At 54.2% G+C, this 24,685-nt stretch overlaps 2 protein-coding genes across 6 annotated transcripts; one reads left to right on the top strand and one right to left on the bottom strand.

Moving 5' to 3' along the window:
- Nucleotides 1-479: 479 nt before the first annotated feature.
- CLCN2 (chloride voltage-gated channel 2) lies at nt 480-16,242 on the top strand. 3 transcript variants are annotated; one of them, XM_079100644.1, is made up of 22 exons: nt 505-1,826; nt 4,084-4,240; nt 4,377-4,508; nt 5,098-5,226; nt 5,313-5,446; nt 5,550-5,627; nt 5,705-5,783; nt 5,916-6,041; nt 6,133-6,217; nt 6,296-6,397; nt 7,304-7,388; nt 7,552-7,707; nt 8,074-8,143; nt 8,390-8,500; nt 9,902-10,074; nt 10,197-10,311; nt 10,527-10,600; nt 10,791-10,850; nt 10,966-11,004; nt 11,165-11,269; nt 15,004-15,090; nt 15,230-16,242. In XM_079100644.1, the coding sequence occupies exons 1-22, from the start codon at nt 1,755-1,757 to the stop codon at nt 15,422-15,424; spliced, it is 2,364 nt and encodes a 787-aa protein (XP_078956770.1). In that variant the 5' UTR covers nt 505-1,754; the 3' UTR covers nt 15,425-16,242. The 3 variants fall into 3 exon arrangements, with proteins under 3 accessions (XP_078956771.1, XP_078956770.1, XP_078956769.1); XM_079100643.1 differs by lacking the exons at nt 505-1,826; nt 4,084-4,240 and adding exons at nt 8,777-8,990; nt 9,528-9,661 and having other exon boundaries at nt 4,362-4,508; XM_079100645.1 differs by lacking the exons at nt 10,197-10,311; nt 10,527-10,600; nt 10,791-10,850; ... (2 more) ...; nt 15,004-15,090; nt 15,230-16,242 and adding an exon at nt 8,777-8,990 and having other exon boundaries at nt 480-1,826; nt 9,528-9,916.
- A 142-nt stretch (nt 16,243-16,384) lies between these two features.
- Nucleotides 16,385-24,314, bottom strand: FAM131A (family with sequence similarity 131 member A). Of its 3 annotated transcripts, none has more exons than XM_079100647.1 (6): nt 24,112-24,311; nt 21,732-21,874; nt 19,405-19,498; nt 18,984-19,166; nt 18,709-18,825; nt 16,385-17,433 (listed from the first exon to the last, which is right to left on the bottom strand). In XM_079100647.1, the coding sequence occupies exons 1-6, from the start codon at nt 24,146-24,148 to the stop codon at nt 16,958-16,960; spliced, it is 1,050 nt and encodes a 349-aa protein (XP_078956773.1). In that variant the 5' UTR covers nt 24,149-24,311; the 3' UTR covers nt 16,385-16,957. The 3 variants fall into 3 exon arrangements, with proteins under 3 accessions (XP_078956773.1, XP_078956772.1, XP_078956774.1); XM_079100646.1 differs by lacking the exon at nt 24,112-24,311 and adding an exon at nt 22,508-22,801; XM_079100648.1 differs by lacking the exon at nt 21,732-21,874 and having other exon boundaries at nt 24,112-24,314.
- Between the last annotated feature and the right edge of the window lie 371 nt (nt 24,315-24,685).

Here is a 24,685-nt window from a genome sequence, read left to right on the forward strand (position 1 = left end):
CGCGGGTTCTCAGGATCCGCTACAGCTCTACTGCGCCCTCTTCAGAGTCCGGGACCCGAAGACTGGAATGCGTGGGTGCCTAACCCAGGCAAGGACCTTGATCCTTGGCCCAGAGAAGCCCGGCCCTAGCCCTGCCCTGCCGATCCGCGTGCCCGCCGGGGCACAGTCCGCACCGGGGGCGGGTGGAACAGAACCCCGCCCCCAGAAAGCTGGCCTGGCAGGGCATAGTGCCCGGCCCCTCCAGCTGGCAACAAGGCCCCCCGGGGCCGGCCCGGGCCGGTTCGGCCCTGCTGGACGTCACCCGAGCCGGGGCCGTCCAGTTTGGGAATTTGCCATGATGTCACTATGGAGAAGAGAAAAGCCTGCACTGTCCCCTCCCCTGGTGCTGCAACCTCCCCACCACTACCCTCCTTCCCTGGGCCCTGCTCTCCTCTCCACACCTCCCCTCCAGTCTGACCCAAACCCCCTCACACTGCGCTCCCTCAAAGCATTGCCCCTTGAACTTGGTTCTGCCCTTTTCCCCACCACTGCCCTCCTTCTACACAGTGGTTTACATGCCCCTTCGGCTTTGCATTGTCCCCCTATCCAAGAAGAGAGGTCTCCCCTCAGACTGCCGCTTCTTCCTGGTTGCTCACTCCTCTCATACTGCCTCTACACTGGGAACTGACCCCTCCCCTTGAGCACTGCCGCTGCCTCCCAAATGCCCCTCACCCTCGTACTGCGCCTTCCTACGAATTGTTTCTTAGGCACTGCGCTCTCCCGTGGTTCTAGCTCTAACTGCCTATCCACCCTGTGCTCACCCCACCCTGTTCTGTCTTTCCAAGGACCCTGATAGAGAATGCGGAGCCCCAGCAGGTCATTCCCCCAACACAGAGAGACGTCAGCAGCTACTCGGGTTTCTCGTTGGGCCCTGCCAGGGAGAAGCGACCTCTGCTCCCCCACACCCGCCTCTCAGGAGTGGCCTCCCCAGCACCTACAACTCCCTTCCCTTAGGCCTCACCTCTTCCCGTGCCCTCTCCCCGGCACACCCCGCAGGCCCGGCAGCTCCAGGTGCACCTCCTTCAGGGAACCCCGAGGAAAGAAAGAAGGGGAGGGAATGAGGAAGGCAGCCTAGAATTCCCCTTGAATCGCTCCCAGCTTTGCTTTGCACCCTGGATGGGGCAGAAGGGACTACCCAGGTTCTCCTGAGCCACCTGTTCCTCTCTAGGAGCAGAGAAGGGGCTGCTCCTGACGAATCGAGTCTCAAGGGCCCAATTTAGACGGTTTGGAGCCCCCAGCCCCAAGCCCTACGGAACCCCAGCCTCTCCAGGTCCTCCTGCCCCTTGCAGAGAGCTGTGGACCTGGCCCGGCCCCTCCACGTGCCCAGCGGACCCGCCCTCGCCCCAGCCGCGGGCGCCCCAGTCAGTCCCCAGCCTCCACGGGAGGGGCGCGGGCTTGCACTCAAAGCGCCCCCTACCGCTTCTTTCGATCCTGGGAGGCGTCTCCAGCGCAGACCCCAGCGGGGATGGGCCGGCCCCTCCGGATGGGCCGGCGGGCGGAGCGGCGCAGAGGGCACCGCCCTCGGCCCGCCCGCCTAGGAGGGGACGGGAGCGGGAGGCTGAGCCTGCGGCGCCCGCCCGGGGCCCGCCGCACTCTGCACTCGGCCGCTCGGGCTACGGGAACCGGACGGGTGCTTGCTCGGGTTCTGCGGGCTGTGAGCCGAGTCCAGGCCAGAGCCCGAGCAGCAGAGGAAAGCCAGAGGGCAGTACGCGGAGATGGCGGCCACGGGGGCCGTGGCGGCCGAGGAAGGGATGGAGCCGCGAGCGCTGCAGTACGAGCAGACCCTGGTAAGTGAAGCCGAGCCGAGCTCAAAGGGGTTGCACTTCGACACAGCTGCTCCAGATTACCCTAGGAAGCGCAAGGGTTGCGGGTCTGCCCTACCTCCTCCTCAGTCATCTGAGCTGGGGAAACTGAGGCAGAGAGTCTTAAGTGGCTGCAGCTCCAAAAGGTTGGAAAGCTGATTGCTGGTTTCTGCCTGAGCCTGGGGGCCTGCAAAGGACAATGACACCAAGTGTTTTTCTGTGGTGTGCCTCCCTTTACCCCCACACCAACACACACGTTTCTTTGCCCCTCTCCTCACCATCTGAGCCCAAGTCTCAGAGGGCCAGTACCCCTCCCCAGTACCATTCACATCCTTGAACGTTCTCCACACTCCTCCTCTCTCCACCATCCAAGACATTCCCTGTGTCCCTGCCATGTACATGACATTCTGCTGGGCATAGAATCTAGAGTGTGTAGACAGGTGATCAGACTCAAACCTCACCCCAGCTTCTGCCTTTTTGGTCTCAAAAGCAGCAAAGGCTGGATCAGTTGATCCTCTGGGGGGAAAAGTGACCTGCCACCCTGGAGAACAGGAGGATGCGTGAAGCAGATATGGGTGTGGAAATTGGGACCTATGGCCTTGCTGGTCCTGGGGATGCAGATCCCACCCAACCCCTGGTGTCCATTGACCTCATTTGAAGCAGGGGTCCTGGGTTCTGAGCTGATTCATGGCCACAACTGTTATTTAATATTTGAGAAGCCATTTGAGTGGCTTATGTCACTTGAGCAGGAGACCCAAGCCCAAGGTAAAGGAATGCCCCATGGCTCCTTTTTATCAGCCTGGGCTGGAATTTGCCCAGGAAGGTGGCAGGGAGGGAACCTTTCCAGGAGAAGAGGGGCTGGGCTGGAACTGAGTCAGGGAGGTGCCCAATTACAAGAGAGAGAGGGAGAAAGGGAGACTGGATGAAACAGGATGACTGGGAGAGGTGGTAGGTGTGGGAACCGAGCAAAGGGAGCAGAACAAGCCCTTGGGATAAGGTGGAAGATATCTGTCAGTCCGCACAGGCCAAAGAGAGAAGCACTGACCATGGAGCCAGGCACCTGACCTCTGAGATGGTGTCTCTGTTGCACCAGCCACATCTCCATCTCCTTCCCCTGTGTCTCTATCTCAGGAATGAGCTCTCAGGGTCAAGCTCTCTCCCAGCACTCTCTGCTCCAGCCTCTCCCCCTTCTCCTTCCTACCCTTTTGTCTGTCTCTCACCTCCCCCCTCGTACACTGTCTCTATATATTCTACTCTTCCTCCTCCCTGCTTCTTCCCCTCTCATTTCTGTCGTTTTCTCTGACCTCTCTCTAGTTCTCCTCTCTGAGCCTCTCCCTTTTCTCACTATCTCTCACCCTCTCTGTGTGTCTCTATCTGTCCCTCCCTCTCCCCCCTCCAACCCCAGCCCCAACAGGAGCCCTTTGTGTCCTGAAGCTCTGCGGGTGGCAGCCGGAATCTACTCCTCCCCACCCCCCAACACACGCCCAGCTTGGCAGGTCTAGCCATAGCTCGGCGACTCTCCCGTCCCATCACCCAGCATCCACAGTCACAGCTTTGCCATCCATAGCCTCTGTTGTCCCCGACCTGCCACTGGACTCTGGGCAGCTCTAGAGTGGGGCTGAGGCCACCAAGCACTCTCCACCCTCCTGGAGAAGCTTTCCATTCCCTGCTGGGCGGGCTGGTTAGTGGGGGGTGGGGGTGGAGAATGGGGACAAGGGGATTAGGGTGGGTGGGAGGGGTGCAGCTGATTTGGTAACAGGCCAGAGGCCCAGCAGGAACGTGATAAGGATTGGGGCCGCGCCTGCTTCTAGGCCCTACTCAGCTGCCCTCAGCTCTACCAGGCTCTTATTGTTGCCCATATGCCCTTGACCATCCCTTATTCTCTGACCTTCCTCCCACTTTCAGACTGTGCCTTAGGCCTTTCCATCTTTTCCCTCTTCTGGAGCTTTCCCTCCCACTCCTCTTCAGTGCTCCCACCTCTGGCCTATGAGAAGAGGACCAATTATTCTGCCACCCCCAGGTCTATGTCCCTGTACCTTGGCTGTCCCTGTCACTCTAGCCAGGGCAGCCCCCACACTCAGCAATGTGCATTGTTCCCACACTCCAAGCCAGAGTGGGAACTGTGGGTTCAAGAGGGTATACAATATGGGGTGGGGAGAAGGGGAGTCAAGGCCCCAGGAGCCCTCTCTTCATCCCCACTCAGCCCATGCACACTAATGCCCCATCTTCCCCATTGCTCCAGATGTATGGCCGGTATACTCAGGAACTTGGGGCCTTTGCCAAAGAGGAAGCTGCTCGGATTCGCCTGGGAGGCCCTGAGCCCTGGAAGGGGCCTCCTTCCCCTCGGGCTCCCCCAGAGCTCTTGGAATATGGACAGAGCCGTTGCGCCAAATGCCGCAGTGAGACCTGGGTTGGGGCAGGGGACCTGGCTGAGCTGTGCTGTGCTAATGGGGGATGAAGCCATTGGAGCTACCAATGGAGGAAGGGGAACTTTGGTGCCAGCCTCCCTGTTGATCTTACCTTCCCTCCTCCCAGTCTGTTCCGTACGCTGCCACAAGTTCCTAGTATCCAGGGTTGGCGAAGATTGGATCTTCCTGGTCCTACTGGGGCTCCTCATGGCACTGGTCAGCTGGGCCATGGATTATGCCATTGCTGTTTGTCTACAGGGTGAGAGCAAAGGCTAGCAGGGGGAGGACTGGGGAGAACCAACCTGCTTCACGTGTGCAACAGTTGTTGAGGTTTCTTGGCTTCTTGGCCACTGATCACTTTCCCCACACAGTCTAACTGCCCATCTTCAGGCATAAATGCTGCCACTCCCCTAGGTCATAACTTCATGGTGGTTTTCTTTTTTGTTTTGTTTTTTGTTTGGGGGGTTGAACCCAGGGCTGCTTAACCACTGAGCTGTATCTCTAGCCTTTTTTTTTTTTTATATACTTTATTTAGAGACAGGGTCTCGTTAAGTTGCTTAGGGCCTTGTTAAAATCACTGAGGCTGACTTTGAACTTGCAAAGCCTCCTAAGCCACTGGGATTACAGATGTGCCCCACCACACCCAGCATAACTTCTTGCCTCTTACCAACTGACTCTCTTACCTATAGTGGGCTTTATTCCAGTGTATGCCCCCTAGGGCCTCTTTCCTTTTATCTGTGCCCAGGCTCTGTGTGGTATTCCTGGGAAAACCTGTCATATCAGTGTGTCCCAGTGTCCAGGGGTCAGTGTGTGCACTGGGGATCCAGCAGCATGTCCTCTTTCCACAGCCCAGCAGTGGATGTCTCGGGGCTTAAACACCAGCATCTTACTCCAGTACCTGGCCTGGGTCACCTACCCTGTCGTCCTCATCACTTTCTCAGCTGGATTCACACAGATCCTGGCCCCTCAGGCTGTTGGTATGATAGGAGAGAGGAGAGGGCAGAGGTCAGGCCTCCTGAAATGTGTACATCAAATGACTTTTCTGGGCATGAATCCCCTGCAGGGTCTGGCATCCCCGAGATGAAGACCATCTTGCGGGGAGTGGTGCTGAAAGAATACCTCACTCTCAAGACCTTTGTGGCTAAGGTCATTGGGCTAACCTGTGCCCTGGGCAGTGGGATGCCCCTTGGCAAAGAGGTAAACTGCAGGCTGGGGAATGGGTCCCTCCCAGTGGAGGAAGAGGCCAGGCCAAGGTCAGGGCAGGGCCCCTCCCCACTCATCATAGGCCCCCACCCTGCAGGGCCCTTTTGTGCATATCGCAAGCATGTGTGCTGCCCTTCTCAGCAAGTTCCTTTCCCTCTTTGGGGGTATCTACGAGGTAAGGGGAACCCTGGGGGACATGGGGTGGGTAGGTGCTGAGCCCAGGCTGATGCCCTCTTGCACCACTCTTGCCAGAATGAATCCCGGAACACTGAGATGCTGGCTGCTGCCTGTGCTGTGGGCGTGGGCTGCTGCTTTGCAGCGCCTATTGGAGGTAGGTAGGGCTCCTTGGCCAGCACAGCCACCCAACCCTGCCCTTGGCCTCTCCTCCTCTGCCCCCTCCTCTGGGTCTGAGTCCTTAGACCAGGTCCAGGCCTCAAGTGATGCTCTCACCTGTCCCTGGCAGGTGTCCTCTTCAGTATCGAGGTCACCTCCACCTTCTTTGCTGTACGAAACTATTGGCGGGGCTTTTTTGCTGCCACCTTCAGTGCCTTCATCTTCCGGGTCTTGGCAGTCTGGAACCGTGATGAAGGTAGGAGGCACCTGGGGGATGAGGGAGCCCAAGATGGTTTGAGTGGGCGATCCCTGAAGCTAGATCTGCCTCCCTGCCACTCCTCCTTCAGAGACCATTACTGCTCTCTTCAAAACCCGGTTCCGGCTCGACTTCCCCTTTGACCTGCAGGAGTTGCCAGCCTTTGCTGTCATTGGGTGAGGAGCTGGGGGCAGATAGGAGGGAGGCTTCCATAAGAAGACCCTCTTCAACACTAGTGCTTCTTCCTTCTCCAGCATTGCTAGTGGCTTTGGGGGAGCCCTCTTTGTCTACCTGAACCGGAAGATTGTCCAGGTGATGCGGAAGCAGAAAACCATCAATCGCTTCCTCATGAGGAAGTGAGTTGGTCATAGACTCTTCTCCAGGCTGCTTTGGGCTGTATGAGGGCCACATGGGGTGGGGAACAGTGAGGAATGAGATAGTGGCCTAGGCACCACACTGAGAAATTAGCCAGTGGTGTCTCCAGGCTGACTGAACATTTTGATATTTATATGAATTACTGGAAAGTTGAATTTTTAGTCAGTGGCAAAGGATATTTGGGATCAAAGACTAAAGCTTTCTCGGGTCCTCTGGCCTGGCCCAGATAGCAGTGTTCCTTGGAGAATGTTTGCCTTGGTTTACCCTCTGTGACCCAGGAGAATGGATGAGATTTTTTTATCTCTGGAATATAGCTCTCAGTTGTGACCCTGAAGATTGGGAGTGGAGAGGCCTGAAATGTGACTCTCACTGAAACTGACATCCTTAAGGGAGAGGGCAGCCCACTGAACCTGCTCTTTACAGCACCTTTGGTCAATTTCATGAGTGACCCCAGCTTCTTTTACACTAACCTTTGCCCTAAGTCACCACAGAGAGACAGACAGAGGCAGAAGTGTCTCTATGCCCTCACAATGTGCCCTTCAGCTGGGGCTTCTGAGGGTGGAGGGTATAGTCACAGCTCAGAGTTGTCCAAAAGAGGGTTAGGGATGGATTTTCTGCTGCTACTACCTATGTAGAGTTAAGGAGCGGCAGAAAGGCCTTTGGGTCAGACCCCTCAGCTCTTGTAATAACCCTGGTCCACCATCAGCCTCGGGGCTGTCATGTCGTCAACAGTAAAGGGGACCTTTTCTCAGGATTGTGTGCTTTCATATAAGAGCCAAGACTCTGCTCTGACCTCAGCCCTGAGGTATGTGAGGGCACTCAGCTCATCGCCAGTCTATAGGAGGTTACGCCACCCGTGCCTGATGCTGTGAAACCTACATCTCTAGACGCCTGCTCTTCCCGGCTCTGGTGACCCTGCTCATCTCTACTCTGACCTTCCCCCCTGGCTTTGGGCAGTTCATGGCTGGACAGGTAACCGCAGGCAAAATAGACACATGCACTCTCCCTTGAGACACAGTCCTTCTAAAATCAACAGCCCCAATGTGACTCTGGGATCCCTTGTTCTTGTGGGTTCCTGTGGGCTCTTTCCCAGCATCTTGATGTTCCCAAGCCTGAGGCATCTTGTTCACCTTAGCTTTCACAGAAAGAGACACTGGTCACCTTGTTTGACAACCGGACATGGGTTCGCCAGGGCCTGGTAGAGGAACTAGAGCAACCCAGCACCTCACAGGCCTGGAGCCCACCGCGTGCCAACGTCTTCCTCACCCTGGTCATCTTCATTCTCATGAAGGTGGGGCTTCCTACACATATATATATGTATATATATCCCTAGCATTACATAGGCTTACTAGGCACAGGAGTTGGCCCCTTGCTTTGTGTTACCTCCTTTAAGCCTCATAGCAGTGCTGTAAGAAAGATGCTCTTATCCCTGTTTTAAAGATGGGGAGTTGAAGCCAAAGAAGTTAAGTAACTGACCCACAGTCACACAGTTACTGGTGTGTAAGGATTTGAACCCAAGCCATCTGGTTCCAGAGTCCTTTCCCTTCCTTTCACCTCCTGGGATTCTGGGATACCTGGGGAGATTGTTCCTGCTGATAAGCAAGGCAGGCTCCCCTGGGGGGCACCTCTACTTGTTTAAACCGCCTCCTGTCTGCAGTTCTGGATGTCTGCACTGGCCACAACCATCCCAGTGCCCTGCGGGGCCTTCATGCCTGTCTTTGTCATCGGTGAGTTTGCAACTGCCTGCCCTCCCAGCCTGTACCCTCCCCTTACTTTGTCTACCCCTGGCTGTCCCCTCTCTGCCCAGGAGTGGGTTTTGGTCCAGCCCCTTGCCCAAACCCCCAACCCTGCAAGGCTGCCCCCTGCACTGAATGACCCACTGGCCCCTCCCCTACCCTCTGACCCTTTCTCTTCCTAGTGCCCCTGCCCTCCCCCTCCACTACCTTTTTCTCTTCCCACCCCCCTCCCTGAAGGAGCAGCATTTGGACGTCTGGTGGGTGAAAGCATGGCTGCCTGGTTCCCAGATGGGATTCACACAGACAGCAGCACCTACAGGATTGTTCCTGGGGGCTATGCAGTGGTTGGTGAGTGCCCTAGGTCTCTTTGCTTTGCAGTGCTAGAGATCAAGCCCAGGGTCTTGCATGCTAGGCAAATACCCCCAGTGGTCTGTATCTGCCTTGGAAGACCACTGCCCCAGCCACAGAGTCTGAGGCTCTGGTGCCCTCTGCTGGCAGACACAGAGTTCCAATCCCAAGGACCATATAGGACAGCCCTAAGGGACCACCAGAGGCCCTGCCCAGGGAAGGGAGGGTCTTCTGGCACCTGGGCACCCTGAGGAGACTGAGAATGGCTGTCCCCAGGGGCAGCTGCACTGGCAGGAGCAGTGACACACACAGTATCCACGGCCGTGATTGTGTTCGAGCTCACAGGCCAGATCGCCCACATCCTGCCTGTCATGATTGCCGTCATCCTGGCCAATGCTGTTGCCCAGAGCCTGCAGCCCTCACTCTATGACAGCATCATCAGGATCAAGAAACTGCCCTACCTGCCTGAGCTGGGCTGGGGCCGCCACCAGTATGGAGGACCGGGTGCAAAGGGGGTGTGGGTGAGGGGCAGAAGGCTTCCTAGGAGCCCTCTCACCCACCTCCAGCAAGGTCCTAAGCTGGGAGACTGGTCACCTTGCTCCCTCCCTCCCCTTCAGACTGCCCTCACCCTGGGGTTCCCTGTAGCTGGCCCCAACTGATCAAAAAGAAGGGTGAGGCCAGGCACAGTGGCACACATGTGTAATCCCAGCAATTCAGGAGGCTGAGACCGGATAATCACAATTTCAAGACCAGCCTCAGCAACTTAGGGAGGCTTTAAGCAACTTAGTGAGACCCTGTCTCAAAAAATAAAAAAGGCTGGGGGTGTAGCTCAGTGGTAGAGTGCCCCTGGGTTAAATCCCCAGTACCAAGAAAAAGGGTGGGGGAGGTTGGGTACACTCCTGGACACCTGGCCCTTTGTCCCTTGTCCTCTGGGGCTGTGGGACCTTCCTTGTGGCACTGGGGTTGTAGTGCTCTGGGCTGTTCTCCTTACGCTGACCACAAACTGAGTACCCCACTCTGCCCCTAGGCAGTACCGGGTGCGAGTGGAGGACATCATGGTGCGGGATGTTCCCCATGTGGCCCTCAGCTGCACCTTCCGGGACCTGCGGTTGGCACTGCACAGGACCAAGGGTCGCATGTTGGCCCTAGTGGAGTCCCCTGGTGAGGCTAGGAGGGTTCCCAGGTGCTGTGAGCACCTCCCAGGGTCCTTGCTCAGGAAGGGGCAAGGGAGCTCAGGACTAATCTCCTTGGTTGCAAAGGGAATGGGTTAGCACTTGCCAGGCAGGGGTTTTCCTGTGGCGTGCAGCCTATATCCAAGGCCCCAATCTGGGTGTGAGAGAAGGTCCAGGGGGTGGGAGGGTCACCCTCCAGCATCTGAGCCTTCCCACTTGCTCTATCCAGAGTCTATGATCCTGCTGGGGTCCATTGAGCGCTCACAGGTGGTGGCGTTACTGGCAGCTCAACTGAGCCCCACCCGCCGGCGGCAGTACATGCAGGAACGTAGAAAGGCCCAAACATCTCCACCCTCTGATCAGGAGAGTCCCCCTAGTCCAGGGACATCTGTCCGCTTCCAGGTGAGGGGGAAAGCCCCACAGCCATACACACTTCCACAGTGCTATTATGTAGACTGATGGGGAAGATGATTTAGAGGGTGGTCTGGGGCCACAGCCTCCCCAGCCTTTTCCTGCCTCTGCAGGTGAACACAGAAGACTCAGGCTTCCCTGCATCCCGTGGGGAGACTCACAAGCCCCTGAAGCCTGCTCTCAAGAGGGGGCCCAGCAATGCCAACAACCTCAGGGAGACTCCCACAGGTGAGCCCATCTCTCTTTCCCAGACACAGCCCAAGCCAAGCCCCTGAGGGCCACAGGGTTCCTCCTCACCCCTTTTGCTAGAGCACATCCCAGCTAGAAGAGGCTGCCCAGATGGGCCAGGGGTAGAAATGAGACCTCTCTCCTTGTCTTTACCGCTCCTGGTTCTCTTCCCCAAAGATGACATTTCCCCTGGGGCCTTGTGTTTGGGTACACAGGCAATGTGGAATCAGCAGGCATTGCCCTCAGGAGCCTCTTCTGTGGCAGTCCACCTCCAGAGGCTGCTTCAGAGGTGAGTGGTTGGAGCCACCATGGCTGAGACCCCCTCTCCATTAACCCTGCAAGGCATGCCCTATTCTCCCTGCCCTCTGCCCTCTCAACTATCCTGCAGGGTGCCCTTTCCGCTGAGCTCCCATACACTCCTCACCTCCCTTCTTCCTATAACCTCTCCTCCTCTCCTCCCTGGTTTGGCTCTGACAAAGTTGGAGAAGCCAGAATCCTGTGACAAGCGCAAGCTGAAGCGGGTCCGAATCTCCTTGGCGGTATGTTCAGCATCTTGCACTGAAGCTCAGGAGCACTGGGCAGGGAGGGCCAAGAGTCTAGGCTGGGTAAACCTCCCAGAGCTGGGGTTCCACTCACCTCCCTCCCCACTTCTAGAGTGACTCGGACCTGGAAGGCGAGATGAGCCCTGAGGAGGTAAGATGCCCTGGACTTTGGACCCTGTTTCTTCCTGGGTGTGTTCGGTCATCATCTTGACTGATGGGAAAGACCATGGGGGAGAATAAAGTCAACCTTTAGGAAGGCGAGAGCAGCTTTTGACACCTTCTCCCTAACCTTCAGAGTCTCTTCCTCTCAGATTCTAGAGTGGGAAGAACAACAACTAGATGAACCTGTCAACTTCAGTGACTGCAAAATTGATCCTGCCCCCTTCCAGCTGGTGGAGCGCACCTCTTTGCACAAGGTAGGGCCAGTGGCCTGTGTGGAACAGGGTAGGGATCTGGTCGACCCGCGCTCCACGCCCACACCCACATGTCAATGGTGAGAAAGGAAGGGGGTGAGAGTAGACTCAGTGTTGAGATATTTTTCAGATACGTTGCTTTGAGCCATAGGAGGCTGAAAGCCAAGGCTCCTTAACTTTGCCCTGCTCCTAGTAGAGCCAGGCATCATTTTTCCTCTGCTTAGCCTCACCCCCAGGAACACTGGACCAAAGCAGTAACAAAGACAGAGCTTGATCTGGTTGGAAGCCAGAAGGCCAGGCCAGGGTCAGAGCTAGGCAGGAGGCTGCCAGAGCTCAACAAGGCTGATACGCCCACACTGAAAAAATCGGGTGAGAAACAGTCAGGATAAGAAAATCTAATAAACAAGCTAACAAATAGCCAAGTAGGGGTGGAGAGACTGCAGAGAATAAACAAACAAAGATGAGAAACACTCAGTGGGGGGCTTGGAATGTCAGACCCCAGAAAGTCTGATTTAATGTGGGCCAAAGGAAAACTAGTAGAGGCTCAGGAAAATAGCTCAGCAGAAAGGCAACATGGCTGCAGAAATGGGGAGAGAAATTCAGCCCAGATAGGTTAGTTGGGGGTGAGACAGACACCTGAGGAAGGTAGGGGCCTTCTGGGGAATATGGCTTTGGGGCTTCAAAGAGGTAGCTGGTGCCAGTGGGCAACTAGAGACTTCCAAGTGAAGACAGGAAGTGCAGGCACACCTCACATAATCTAAATGTTTGACAGACTAAATGTCCAAGCCTCGATTGGGAGGTGTGGGGAGAAGGGACAGGCAACAGCAGGTAAAACTCCCAAGGTCCATAGCTTGGGTGGCTGGCTTAGACACTCTGTGTCTAAAGGAGTCAGCACTGCATGTACAAGCAGAGGTGGAGACAGGAAGGACAGGGGACAAGAGAAACAAAAATGCAAACAGCCATAAAGGAACTTGCCAGCCTTTAGATAAAGACCTCAGATTAAAATGAATGGGGAATTGCAATACAGTTACAAGAAAAAAAGGAGATAGGCCTGAAGATAATACTTAGGCTTTTATTTAAAGCTTTTGTCACTAAGACCACTAAAGCTTTTCCACAATGATTGACCATCTTAATCTTCAGACACCATGATGATGATGATGATGAAGATATTTTTTGAGTGTTATTATGTGCCAGACACTGTGCTGAGATCCTTATGTGTGTAATTTAATCCTGACAACCACGCTGTAAGATAGATATTGTGATATTCCAATTTCTATAGAAGAAATTGAGATTCAAGGAGGTAAGCAAGTTGGTCAAGGTCACACAGCTAGTTAGAAGTGGCACTGAACCTGGAATATAAGATGGTCTGACTCAGAAGCTTGTGATCAGGCTGGCGTTGTGGCTCAGGGGTAGAGAGTTCTTGCCTGGCATGTGTGAGGCACTGGGTTCAATTCTCAACACCACAAATAAATTAATTAATTAGTTAATAAATAAATAAATAAATAAAAGAAATAAAGGTCCATCAACTTCTAAAAATATATTATTAAAAAAAAAAAAAAAAAGCCTTGGTCTAAGCCATTCTAGTATATAGGAAAAGAGTCAGCCAGAACTCAGATCTCTAGGTCCTGCACCCAGGATGCTTTCAGAAGACCACATTGTCTCTTCCTATCAGTTCACTGTTCTCAAGCCCAAGAAATTTGGGCCCTCCAGTGGGCTCCCTAATGTCTAATTAAATCAAAAAAGACAAAGCAGGTGTTTGTTACAAACTTAAAAATCTGAGGAAAAGAAGCCTTTGAGGAACTAATTAACAAAAGTGCAATAAACTAGGGATGATAACAACATAAAAGATTAGAATTCAAAATGTCCTTGCAGGCCCAAAGAACCAGTAAGTAGCAGCCCAATCAAGTTCAGAAGGAAATATTCCAAGAGGAGAGAGAATACTTTGGAGACTATTCAAGAACCTGTGCAACTATTGATCATGTGCCGACAGGTCCCTCATTCATTTAGGTGCCACCTAGGGAGAAACAGTGGGAGTTGTGAGGCGAAAGTGCTAGTGTAAGGGCCAGACCAGCTGAACCCAAATCCTCACTGCCACGTGTGGGTTAGCTGTGTAACCTTGGCAAATTTCTTAGCCTCTCTGTGCTTCATTTCACTTATCTGTAAAGTAGGGAACCTGCCTCATTTGGTTTTTTGAAGATTAAAGGGGATGAGACATGTGAAGCACTTACAACAGTGCCTCACACAGAGTAAATATTTAAAATGTGTTAGGAATTACTACTGCTACTTATCCTGAAGAATGAACAGTGGGAAATTTTAAAAGATCGTACAGTGAGGGAAGATCTGAGGTGTGGAAGAAATGAGTATTTTTCAGAACAGAACTGAAAACTGAGTGAGTCTGGAAGCTGAGGTGCACCATGGAATCAGGCTGGGAAGACAAGTTGGGGTTGACTTGGAAAGAATCTCATGGAAGCTAGGCACTGAGCAAGTCTGAGAAAACAGGATGGCAGAGCCAAGCCAGAGAGTGGCCCTAGTCCTAGTGAAGGTAGTGCGACTGATAGCCAGGGTGAATGACAAGGATGTCTAGGAAGTATATTGGTGCAGCTTGGTGATTGCCACAGACAAGTGATTGGCAACCCTAAAAGACCTATTGCCTATCAATCCCCACTCTGATTAGGAAAATCCAAGGAAACTATTTAATAGGCTTCTTGGGAGAAGATGAGAGGGATTATTTGACCATAAGATGACAAGGCTACGGGTTTATTAAAACAAGAAACCCTATAATAAAGATGTTTCCCACTGGAGTCATACAAGGAAATTAAGGCTGACTTGTAGCATGTAGGATTCAAGTTAGATATGAGGAAGGACTTGCTAATCACATGACAATTGTAGGTACTGAAGAAACACAGAGGAGCTTTTTCCAAAACTGAACTTTTTGCCTCTTTTTATAAATACTGTCATGTCTTAGATGGAAAAAGTTAAGAAAATTCTAGAAATCCCTTCCTATAGAATTTCAGTGTAAAAGAAAACATTTGAGGGGTGTTAAGACAATTTAAGTGAGTTCTGAGTAATTGGTACTCAAGAAGCAGGGTTATTACTGCCCATCTTGATTCAACCATTAAGCCAAGAAGCTTACAATTAAACTCAGAACAGTGACATAATTGATAGGCCAAAATTCCAGGAAGTGCTGAGTCAGGAAAGCTGTTTTCAAGACAATCCACTTATAGCAAGGGGAACTGGCTGACAATTTCTGAACTCCTTTTTTTTTTTTTTTGGTACTAAGGATTGAACACAGGGGGCTTAACCACTGAGCCATATCCCCAGCCCTTTTTTGTATTTTATTTGGAGATGGGGGCCTCTCCAAGTGGCTGAGGCTGGCTTTGAACTCGAAATTCTCCTGTCTCAGTCTCCCAAGTTGCTGGGATTACAAACATGTGACACTGCATCTGGCCCAATTTCTTAACTATTGGGGATCACATTTGAAAGCTTGGGAGAGGGCCCAAAGCAAAACAGGGAATGAGGGTGAGCCCATCAATAGAAACAACATAAGGGATTTCAGCTGTCAAGTTTCTGAAACCTAGAAGCACAGAAACATTCTATTTTCCCTCTAGTAGACCTGTCCCCTTCCTCCCATTATCTGGGACACTCACACACACACTTTCTCCTGGGTCCCTTCATCCTGTGGTTTAGAGCTGCCCCTTCCAACATGAAGTCCAATATGTGTTCTCCCCACCCTGCAGACTCACACCATCTTCTCACTACTGGGAGTGGACCATGCTTATGTCACCAGTATTGGCAGACTCATTGGAATTGTTACCCTAAAGGAGGTGAGATGGCAGTAGCCACCAAAGCCATATCCAATTCCAGATGACATGGAAGCTTATGTTTGGTTCCTCCAGGGGAGTGCTGGGGAGGGGCTTGAGCAGGGATCCCCAAGTCCAGACAGCTGACACTCTCACCTTCCAGCTCCGGAAGGCCATCGAGGGCTCTGTCACAGCACAGGGGGTGAAAGTTCGGCCACCCCTCGCCAGCTTCCGAGACAGTGCCACCAGCAGCAGTGATACAGAGACCACTGAGGTGCATGCACTCTGGGGGCCCCGCTCCCGCCACGGCCTCCCCCGGGAAGGCAGCCCTTCTGACAGCGACGACAAGTGCCAGTGAACCCTTCCATGGGTGGCCCAGGATTGTGGTAGCCATAAACCTTCTGCCTTGGGAAAGCAGGAGGAAGCTGCAGCCAAAAGCTGGAGCCCCAGCCCCCTGCCCAAACCTGGGATGCTAGCTTCTCCCAGTTCATCCTACCTGGAATCTCACCCAGCACCCACCTGCAGGAAGACTTCCAAGTGCAGGAAGATTGGCACCACCCTGGCAGGATGGGGGTGGGGTCCCTTGACCTCTGCTCCCCTTTGAAGGGAAAAGGGTAGAACTAAGATGGGTTTATACTGGAACCTCCAATGACCAGATGTATATAGAGATTTACAAAGATTTTTATATTAATTTAATAAAACAAATTCTTAAATAGAACAAAATAAACACCTAATGAGCCACTTATATATTGAATGCTTGTGCCCATTGGCTCTTGTTCTTACCTTGGGTCCTCTTACCTGCCAAAGCCTATAAGGCTCTTAATTCTGCAGTCGCCTAACTCCCCACAGCCATAAAAATCTGGAGTCCAGTGTCTTTGGAATGCAGGATCTGCCAGAGACCTCCATGCTGGGTCATCAACACCCTGGGGCAGGGCCCCTGGTCCTATGGCTGTGGCCTTTCATTCAGCCAAGAAAGGCACTACCCTTTCCTCCCCAAGGAGAGGCACTCCCTCATGACCATCACTCCTTGGCACAATTTCTGGCTGGCTGTGCAGGCATCAGCTGACAATTTCCTGGCACTCCTGTGGCCCCCTTGTGGCCCTCCCTGGAAGAACATCGAAGTCACAGCTCTAGCAACCAGAGCAACCCTTTCTTCCAGCTCCACCCTAAAGTGAACTCCAAGTGCTTACAGATCCATGGAGGGCTGGGAAAGGGCCCAGGCCTTGGGGAGGGCAGGAAAAGGGTAAAGGGTACATGCTTCCATCGTTCCAGTGCCTCCCAGAGAAGATCCGACTGAAAGAATAGACCAGAAACCCTCTGTCTTTAGGGAAAAAGAAGAAGATTTAGAGACAATGGAGAGGTGAAGCACAGCACACGCCCAGCTGGGCAAGGGGGTCCTTCGGGGGTGGCTCAATCCACAGGAGCCAGCCCCCCAGGTGGAGGTGATTCTATCAAGCACTGCACATGGACTCAGTGAGGAAAGAAGCAGAGAGAGGCGTGGGGAGGACAGAGGAGGTGGCCAAGCTCCCTCCCACTCCACCCCACAGCCCAGAACAACCCCCTCAGGGGTTCACATCGTCCGAGGAGAAAATGTGGCATTTTGGATTTGAGAACATGAACATCACTGTCTGCCACAGCTGTAGCCATGCCCCAGGGGCCCCGGGCAACCCCCGGCAAACCCCAGGAGTGGGGGCAGGACATGCGCCCCCAGCCTGGTCCCTGGCTCCTCTCCAAACACTTTCATGCAAAACACACGACGGAGAAGTGAGGGCTCCCAGTAGCCCTTCTAGGCTGAGGAGCTGGCTGAGAGCCTTGAGCCCACACTTGGGCACAGAGGCTCTGCCCCCAGCAGCAGCTAGGGGACACATGCCACCACCAGGCATGATTTGGGTCACTGTTCCTCTGGCTCTGCCTCATCCTCATCTAAGGACACCACCCCAGAAGAGGCCACATCAGAGGCTTGCCGCTGCCGCTCCCAGCTGCCCACTGGTGGTGGGCAGAGTGGCTGGCAGTCCTTGCAAGGGTCTGGCTCCTCCTCGGCAGGGGAAAGGCAGGACTCCGTGAGGGGCGAGTTGTAGAGCGAGTCCTGGGCCTCCAACGGGCCCAGGCTGTGGAAGGCACTTTCCCGGCTGGGGGGCAGTTTGGCGAGAAGCAGCTCGTCGCCCAGCAGCTGGGAGGTCAGCCGGGCTGGGGAGCCCAGCAACCCATCCTCCAGGCTGCACAGACTAGAGCACAGGGTGTCTGGGGACACGGTCTGCGAGCAGTCGCTCTCAGGCTCCACAGAGCCCTGGCGCACAGGCCGGGAGAATCGGCGGCCGGTGAAGAGGTCCTGGAAGTGGGGCCCCAGAGGCAACTGCCCAGCAATGTCTGTGAGGGGGAAAGAAAAGAAGACAGGTCTGCTGGCCTCATTTCAATTGCCCCACCTGGAAGCCACATTCCCTTGCCCCACTCTATCCTTGCTAATTGGGCTAGGGCTAGGGGTAGACACAATTTTTCAATGCCTTATTTCCCTTCGTGGAGAATTAGGGATTCTAATAATACCTACCTTCGGGGTTGTTGAGAAAACAAGAGTCTGGCACACAGGAAGCAAACAATAAATGTAGAGCCACTGCATATGGTCATGCAGGTTGTTCAATGCACAAGGCAGTGGGTGTAGGCTGAATTCCAGCTCACTGAGCAACATGCCCTGGCCTGGGGCTGTGCCCACCAGAGAAAGGGGTGCCTTTTTAAAATTTGCTTAAAGATTCCACATGGGCTAGTAGCAGCCTCAGACAAATGTTAGTTATTATCTCAAAGGTCAAAGCAGGCCTGGACTATAATCAAAGGAAAATGCATGTGGAGGGGGTTCCATCTTGGCCTTGGGCATCCAAATCAGTCCCCCTTTTACCGAAGCAGCCATCACTAGGCTGTCCTGCTGTAGAGTATGCCATGGAGAATTATTACCTAACTGGAGGGGTGGGGGCTGGTACAGTGATCCTCAAAGGCATAGAGGTGGGGGTGGGGGCAGGATCCTGCAAGGCTTGAGCCCAGAAGCTGTACAGAAAGTCAGCCATGAACTCCAGGGAAAGGAAGATGAAAGGAGAGCTGAGCACAGCTGTGCAGCACTGCAGGGTCCCCTCCACAAGCAATGGCCCAGAGAAAGGCCCACAGGCTGGAATGCAAGGATGTTGAGCTGGAGCCAGCACAGCCCTGTGGGAGTCCAGGCCCAGCATGCCTTCCTGTTTGCCTGGGGCCAGTGCCCTGTGAGGTGCTGCACTGCGGCTCATCTGTCCTGCCACAGACAGCCAGAAGCCTGCCTGAGAGGCAAAGGCAAGGGCACCACAGACCCTCTCGCAGACATGTCTGCACTTGAGTTGTCACAGAGATCCCTGGGCTTTTTTTTTTTTTTTTTTCCCTAAGGACTGTGAGGCCCAACTGCACACACAGGCACAGAAGGCTCAGGATGTCTAGGAAAGGGACCACTCCATTTCAACTGCTGATACCCCACACATGAGTGTGGCTAGCCCTCCTGCCCCTGGGGTGTCAAGGTCTGCCTGAATAGTCTGTCCCTCTCCCCTCCCCTTCCAGAGGCTCTGAGTGAATCACAAGGCCTATCAGGCAAGTCCACCCCAGCACACAGCATCAGCACAGAATGCTCCTCACCTGTGTCAGTTCCTCCAGCAAAATCCTCGTCATAGGAGTCATCAGTGGAGTCGTCACCATCCACTGAAGACCATGCCCGGAGCTTGGCTTCTGCAATAGCAAACTGCTCGGCCACTCCTATCAGGAGGACACAGAATTTGTTAACAGGAGTTCAGCTAATACTGGGGCTCAATGTACAGATGGGAGAGCAGAGACGGGTAGGAAAAGACTTCAACCCTCCTGCCAAATCCAAGATCAGAGGCAGTGGTATGCGACTGACCCCTTGTGCCACCTACCTGCTGCAAAGCGAGCCTCTTGTTCACCCTCACTGAGGTCTGAATAGGAGGAAAAGGCTGATTCCAGGGCAGCAGGCGAGTCACTCGGCTTGCTCCAGCCCTTCCACTCAATGAGGTGAGCCACTCGGCCCTGGGCCATGGCCGTAGGCTTGGTCACGTGATCCTTCACCACCTGGGAAATGCCTGGAGATGGGAGAAAGAGAGAGAAACTAGGAAGGGCAAGAATCAGGAAACATCTGGAAGGGAAGTGGAAGGTGGTGATAGTAAGAATCCAAGTGTACCTGCAGGTGGGAGGAAGGGCTGGGATTCATTAGGAAAAGGGGGATCCCAGACAACACGCACACGAAAGAGTTCCAAAAGACATGTGTGAAAGGAAGGAGAAAGGACAAAATGGTCAGAGGCATGGGAGGCGGGTGCATACCATGCAGGGAGGATCTGGCCAGCGCAGCAATCTCCTGGATGGTTAGGGCTCTCCGGGACTTGGGCAGCATTGCGACTGTGTCTCCAACATTCACCTTGAGTGGCACAATCAGAAGGTCAGTACCCCTCTGATAGCACTGATCTTCACCCCAATAGACCCAAACCCCAACCCATGGTATCAGGGGGACATTGGAGCTGGGAAGAATGTAAGGGCAGCACGTGTGGCCCGGTGGCTGCTGGGAAACTTAAAAGGTTAAGAAGCCAGGACCAGTGAACTGCCCTGCCAGGGAACAATGTAGCATCAGGCAGGTCCAAGGGAACAGAACTATTGCTACCCTCCATCTTCCTGGCTACCAGAGGGGAAGCAGGCAGGTCAGGAAGTGAAGAGTCAAAGAGTGGGGCCTCCAGGGAGAAGAAAGACGAGGAAGGGTATATATGGTATATATGGTATCAGACTTCCTTAAGTTCCTCTCCCTTTTGCTCCTCTCTTCCTTTCTTTTCAGATCTACATTCCAGTTATTCCCAGACCATCTACCAGAGCCACAAACTCAGTATGACCAAATCGAACCAACACCCTCTTCCCACATTTGGCCCTATTTCCTGACTCCCTTACTTTGTATCATCCTGCCATTTTCTCATTCAGCCTGGTGTCAAACCTCAACATTACCATCAACTCTTCCCTATGCTCTTGGCCTGCTCACATCTGTTGTTAAGACCTCGTGATTCCACCTCCAAACTGCCTCTAATACCAACCTCATCTTTCCTTAAGTCCTCAAGGATCCCTGCTCAGATTAGCACAAGTTGGGATTCCCCAACCTCCTCCTACTAGTATTTTCTCAACCCAGGATGTTATGTGTGAGCATTCTCTTTCCCTCCCTCTCTTTCCCATGGCTGGCTGGTTCCTTTGAACATCCCTCCAATGTTGGCTGAACTATCACCCTCTCAGAAGAACCTTCCTGGCCACCCTGCCACTGTGTCCTCCCTGTGTAGTCGCCAATAAATCACTATCTGTCTTCTATCAACATACCCTGTTTGTGACCCTTAATTATAGGATGTAATTATGGTCTATTTCATGTGTTTCCTATTTCTTGCTGGTCTCTCTCAATGGTCCTTACCTCCTTGAGGAATTTCATCTGTTGTGGTTACTGATGCACCCCAGTGTTTCGTGTAGTGCCTAATAAAGTGTACTCTCTCAAAATGCTTTGGCTGAATGAATGAGACAAGGCATAAATGTAAACAAATAATTTTCCTGGAGTGCAGCTGGTCACAGCATATCTCTAGTTAAAATCTTTTCAGTAACATTAGTGCAGGCTTCACACCCAGGCACTGAAGGACCCCTCTGTGAGGCCCTGCCTCCTTTCAGACCTCCTTGGAATTCACCACTGATACCCCTGTCCAACACAACCCCATTACGCCTTCCCTGTCAGTAAGCAGCCTGCAGGCCTCCAGGAAAAGGAACCCAGCTTTCTTCTGAGCCAAGAAGGCCTTCCTTGACTGACAGTGTGCTTCCTACCATGTAAGGTCTGCCTCAAGTGCCTAGTGGTGCTTTCAGCCCAGACTGACTGACTTTTCTTTGACACCCTTCCCCCAGCATTGCCCTTGTATGGCTCCTGAGGGAGCAGGGAATGGCAAGGCCCCATTCTGATCCATCTGGGTTCCTACCTCCACCCTGCACCTAGCTCAGTGCTCCTTGGCAAACCCAACAAATGCTTTCCTCAATGAAGGGAGGCACACCCCCACTCCCCAGCATTACCTAGCTCTCCTCTACTACAATCCCACCTCGCACAGGAGCAGCCTCCACCTGCCCCTTGACCTCAAGCCCACCCTCTGTCCCTCCCCTTCAGTACCTGGCTGACAGGGCCCCCAGGGTGGCGCTGGTAGCCTCCGGGTAGGCCTGAGGGGAGGAGCACCTACAGGGTGTTTCCAGGCTCTCTCTCCCTCCCTCCTCTTGCTCCCCCCAGGCGCCGCCGCCATCCGTGCAGGCGCTCCGCGCAGCTGCGGCCCAGGCCCAGAGAAAAAGGTGTATGTCTCCCTGGCAACCCATCACCATGCAACAGGGTCTCCCGGGATACGGCCTGGGATGCGCTGACGTCAGCGCCAAAGGAGCGAGCAAGCCCGCCCGCTGGCACAGAGCCGAGCGGAGCAGACCGGCGCGGGGGCGGCCTTGTTGCCCGCCGGCCGGATAGCGCCTCCGCTCGCAGGAAAAGGGAGCCCGAAGCAGACTGGCTAGGCGGGGGTGGGGGAACACAGATCCCCTGGATGTGGATGTGGCCCCCCCCCCACTCCCCCCCCCCCCCCCGACACACACGGACACCAGGGGCCAAGCACCTCTGGCAAGTCCTGGCTGTCCACCGAGGAAGGACGAGAAGACCGGCTCCAGCCTCGGAGGGTCCGAGCAGATCCCAAGGAGGATAGAGAAAGGCCGCGAGGAAGTTCAATCCACTCCACAGCCCACGCGGGGTCCGAGGACACTGAGAAGTAGGGGAAAGACTGTTCAGCTGGGCCCCCACTTCTGCCAAGATCACGATTTACATCCAGTCTTGCCATATCATTTCTTGGCATCTCCTCCCCCACTAGCCAGAACATCAGCCACAACCTGGTGGTCTCAACTCTGAAAATCCCAATCCTACAGCTGTGTTTCTGGGGCCCTTTTGTGGCAGCCCACTGGCCACCCTTCTCTGCAAATATTTTGCCATCAAAACTCAAGGGTGAAACCCAAATGTAGATAATTTCTGAATCTTCTTCCAGTTTCTCAGCCTAACCATTCCTCTTGGAAAGCACACTGAATTCTCCCACCATCACTGTCCCCCTTCCCACCACCACCGGGACCCTTTGCAGGCTGGCTGCCTTCCTTCTCTCCTTCTGCTGCCTTGGTTCTTTCCCATCACCAGCCTTAGCTAGTCAGCAGTTCTTTACTCTTCTATTCTGACAAACCCATGATTTTTTTTTTCTTTTTCTGATTTTTGCCCTATCCTAAAGCCCTGTTCTTGCTTCAGCCTGGTTCCCAGTATCTAAACCAGAGTAATTTTCCTCTTGCCATCTGAGCACCTTACTCTTCAGCTTCTCATCACCTCCCAGATCACATTTGGGGTCTCCAGTCTCACCTCTGCGACTTGTCTGACAAGTCCATCGTCCTCCAGGCCCTTCACGCTGCCACAGAAACATTTTGCCCAGCACAGAAATCATAGGCATGCTGGCTGTGTTGATGCAGAGAACCAAAAGCCCAGAACTGCTCCAGGCTCAGCTCCCAGTTCTATTCCTGTTTTGGCTCCGGATGCTGAGCCAGTCCCCTCCCCACTTGGAACTTGTGCCTAGTCACATAAGGAGAACACTCCTGCCTCATGGCTTTGAGGAGGTGGGTGTGCCAGGGGCCTAGCCAAGCTCTCTGGGGCTTGGGGAGCTGGCTTGGGGAGCTAGGCCCATCCCTTAGTGCCAACAGGCCATGTACATCACAACTGACCTTTAGCTGGAGCAGCCGTCTCTGTCCCTGAGCCTCAGCCAGCTGGTGGTCCCCAGAAATGCTACCAACCAGAAGGAAGACAGGTTACAGGCCATCCCTGGCCCCTAGCTGGTACCCAATCAGGGTTCTCAAGGCCAGTCCTGAGGTCAACCAAACTCTCCTCTGACTACAGGAGGGGATGATTTCCTGAACTCCAAGCAGACCAGAGGGATCAGAGCAGCCTGCTGCTTCTCAGCTTCAAAAGCCATGAGGTTTATTTAGGACTACAAATCCCAGAATTCCTTCAGGAAAGTACAAATCTCAGCCAGAGTTTAGCTCTGAAGAATCTGAAGTGCCAACCATACTAAGGCCTATGTGACTGACCACCTGCCCTTAAGGTTCAGAACCCATTCCAAATCCAGCCCTTGACATCACAAGTCCCTGTCTGGCCTTAGGCTTTGGCGAAATCCATGCATAACACTGAAGTAAAGTACCCCGGCAGAATTTAGATGCATAGGACTAAGGCCAGGCCCCTGAATGCATCACCATCCATGGTAACTAAGGCCCAAGCAGGGGTCAACAGTTGTGAGAAGGAAGTCTCCCTCTGAACTCCTTTTCCTCCACAGAGTAAGGGTGATTTGTTTTTGTTTTCAGTGGTGGTGGAGAAACGAAATTAAAAGTTATAACAAGTGAGAGGTGACCAGGTGCTCACAGGTGCCCTACATGGGGCCTTAGTCCCCTTGATCAACCAGCTGACTCTGAAGGGTGAGCAAGTGTTAGGCCAAAACTCTGTGACGGGGTGCTTGGCCAGCCTTTGCAGGCTGCTTCATTAAGAGAACAGCGACCTAGATGGGAAAGGCAGGGCCACTCCCAGGACAGTGTGAGAGGCGAGGTGTAGGCAAAGGGGAATGTGTGGGCACGCAAGGCCAGTCGCCAGGGGCCCCGTAGAGGCGGGGACCTCAGCTGGTCCAGTCCATTCCAAGGCTGTGCGCCTCTGGCCACCCTCAGCAGTGGGAGGAATACGGGACGGCGGTGAGACCATGCGTCCGCCTAGCAAAGCCAAGAAGCAGGCAGGCCAAGGGAGCGAACCGGACTCCGGCTAGCCCCCTCCTCTCCCATTCCCGTTTTCTCCTCTGGCCTGGCCCGCCTCCCCGGTGCAGGCTCCTCCTTCTGTCACCAGCCCCCTCCTCAAGGCCCACACCCCCCCGCGGCCGTGCATCGGGCGGCCGTTCCCCGACTCCCCAACAGTGCCCGGCCTCCGCCTCTTACCCTGACCCGCCGGGCTCCGGGAGCCGATACAGCCCATGGCCGGGCACCCAAGCACGTTAGCCCGTGCTCGGGGCCCGGGCCATCGCCTCGCAGAGGGTCCGGCCGCGGCCACCACCAGGGAGGGGACAGCCGGTGAGGGGAGGGGGTGGGAGCCGCGCGTCCGTCGCCGCTCCCGGGAGAGGGAACCGGGTCGATGACGTAAGCACAGGGGCGTGGCTGCCCGCGTCTCCACCTAGAGCGGGCGGGACGAAGCTGACGTCACAGCCGCGCAGTGGGGGCCTAGGGCTGAGTTCGGAAAACGCTGGTCTCTTTGCCCGCCACTGCGAAACCTCCCTGAAAACGAGCGGTGGTTTCTCACTGGGCAGTACTGCCACACTACACAAGGGCAGAAAATCTTGCTGCATCCAGTCCCCCCCATTTTACAGAGGACATCCTTAAGTCAGAAGGGCTTCTCTGCCATCTGCCTGAAACCCAGAGGCTTCTTGGCACTCAGGGGAATGGATCACATTCAGGTAAGAGCAGGAGTCCCTGCCAATTACCTTAAGTACTCCACAGGTACCAGATTTCCATCTCG

Source organism: Sciurus vulgaris (assembly GCF_902686455.1).
Source record: "Sciurus vulgaris genome assembly, chromosome: 10".
NCBI classification, from domain to species: Eukaryota; Metazoa; Chordata; class Mammalia; order Rodentia; family Sciuridae; genus Sciurus; species Sciurus vulgaris.